Genomic DNA, 1,572 nt, shown 5'->3' with positions numbered 1-1,572 from the left:
CGTTGTAGATTATATTCACAATGAAGCATGTAAATTACAGCCGTAACCATATTTTTAGACAACAGTAATAAATTAAATTAACAAATTTCTTACAGCTCAAAAAGCTTTGACAGCTTTTTATCAACTGGTAGAAAATAATTTATCGCTTATAACAGAATTTGGCCTGCTCAATTGGGCTTCGATTTTGTCTATATATCATATATTATACTAAACTATTCCTCCGAAGTATGGTTGATGAAAATGAGCACCTCAAAATGATAAAATAATGCAAACATTCAAACACAGAACAGAGGTATTGATGGGAGGGAATAATGAGAATTAATTGTTAGCAAGCTCGACACCTTCATCGCTGTCTTCCTCATCCTCGTCATCAGGGTTGTTTAACGCCTCCTGTATTGTCAATTCCAAATCTGCGTTCGTCCAGTCTTTGCTTGGACAGTCGAGGTGGTTATCAAAATCAACAAGCTCATCGTAGGTCTGAAGGTTAATCAAGATGCTTGCAGCATGTAGCGTAACTGATTCCTTTTCCAGTCTAAAACATTGAAAAAATAATGAACATAATGCTTATAAACACACATAGTTAGAATAAAAAACATACTTGACTTTCTTCCCGGGCAGAGACCAGCAGCCAGAATCGTCCAGTTTGGTTGAGGCGTACAAAGGCACTTGTCTTTGCTCAAGAGACAGCAGCTCATTTCGCAACTGAAAACAGAAAATTATTGAGTAATCATATGTATTGCTAAGTAAAAAAATAGTAAGAACACTCACAGTGACAAAACACGAACCGGGGAAATTCTCGTGAATTTTGTATGACATCCTGTTAGCTTTCCTGACGTCACTGGATGAACACAGACATATGAGTTTCAATTTCAAAAATATCTAAAAATTAAATGAACCGACCTTTCGTCAAAGAACTCACTGGCCTCGTAGTAGCCGGCAATAATCAATTTGTTTTTGCTTGCGTAGCTGTCGATCTGCAGAAAAAGAGCCAAATATTTACTTCTACTAGAAGGAATAGAAACGAACCTGTTGGAGGGCCACCTCGGCCATAGGGGCGAGGGTGAGGGCCATGTGGAACAGCGGCACGGCGTCCTCGATGATCAGGGTGCCGTCGCGTTTCGCGTTCTCAGGCGCCAAAAGCACTCCGTTCACGGATGCGTGCGGGTACTTGACGGCGTGCAAAATCACTTTGCAGTAGGCCAAAGGACTAAACTTCACCTCAGTCATTTTGGGAATGTGAGAAAGGGCGCACGAAGCGACGGAGATCGGCTTAATTGACACTGATGGAAATTTATTTACGTCCGGACCTCTACAGCTGAGAACGAAAGGAAAACATTAGAAGGGTTTCGTTGGTGGCGCTGCGGGCGCTATTTAAATGGTTTGCGCGCCAATGCCTCGTGTAATCTCTGAATGTTGCCATGGTAAAGCGTGGCGTTTGAATAAGTGGAATATGTATGAGAAATTGGGTTTGATTGTTATTGATAATTTTATTTTTCTCAAACATTAAAACATTTTGTCATTTATTTTGCTTGATTGCATCCTTTCGTAGCTTTTAAACGTCTGCCCAGCACA

At 40.6% G+C, this 1,572-nt stretch overlaps 1 protein-coding gene across 1 annotated transcript; it reads right to left on the bottom strand.

Annotated features, from left to right (window-relative positions):
- Nucleotides 1-262: 262 nt before the first annotated feature.
- EMC8-9 (ER membrane protein complex subunit 8/9) lies at nucleotides 263-1,336 on the bottom strand. Its single transcript, XM_065485361.1, has 5 exons — nucleotides 1,027-1,336; nucleotides 901-974; nucleotides 769-838; nucleotides 599-702; nucleotides 263-532 (listed from the first exon to the last, which is right to left on the bottom strand). Exons 1-5 carry the CDS (start codon nucleotides 1,225-1,227, stop codon nucleotides 319-321), a joined length of 663 nt encoding a protein of 220 aa, XP_065341433.1. The 5' UTR covers nucleotides 1,228-1,336; the 3' UTR covers nucleotides 263-318.
- Nucleotides 1,337-1,572: the final 236 nt, after the last annotated feature.

Source organism: Cloeon dipterum, chromosome 3 (assembly GCF_949628265.1).
Source record: "Cloeon dipterum chromosome 3, ieCloDipt1.1, whole genome shotgun sequence".
NCBI lineage: Eukaryota > Metazoa > Arthropoda > Insecta > Ephemeroptera > Baetidae > Cloeon > Cloeon dipterum.
Note: the sequence above shows the minus strand (reverse complement) of the source record. Positions and strands in the feature narration are given on the sequence as shown.

Coding starts and splice junctions, on each gene's coding strand:
- EMC8-9 (XM_065485361.1), bottom strand. CDS start 1,227: ATGACTGAGGTGAAGTTTAGTCCTTTGGCCTACTGCAAAGTGATTTTG. Junction 839..900: donor AGTGAGTTCTTTGACGAAAG/GTCGGTTCATTT, acceptor GTGTTCATCCAG/TGACGTCAGGAAAGCTAACA. Junction 703..768: donor CCGGTTCGTGTTTTGTCACT/GTGAGTGTTCTT, acceptor TTCTGTTTTCAG/TTGCGAAATGAGCTGCTGTC.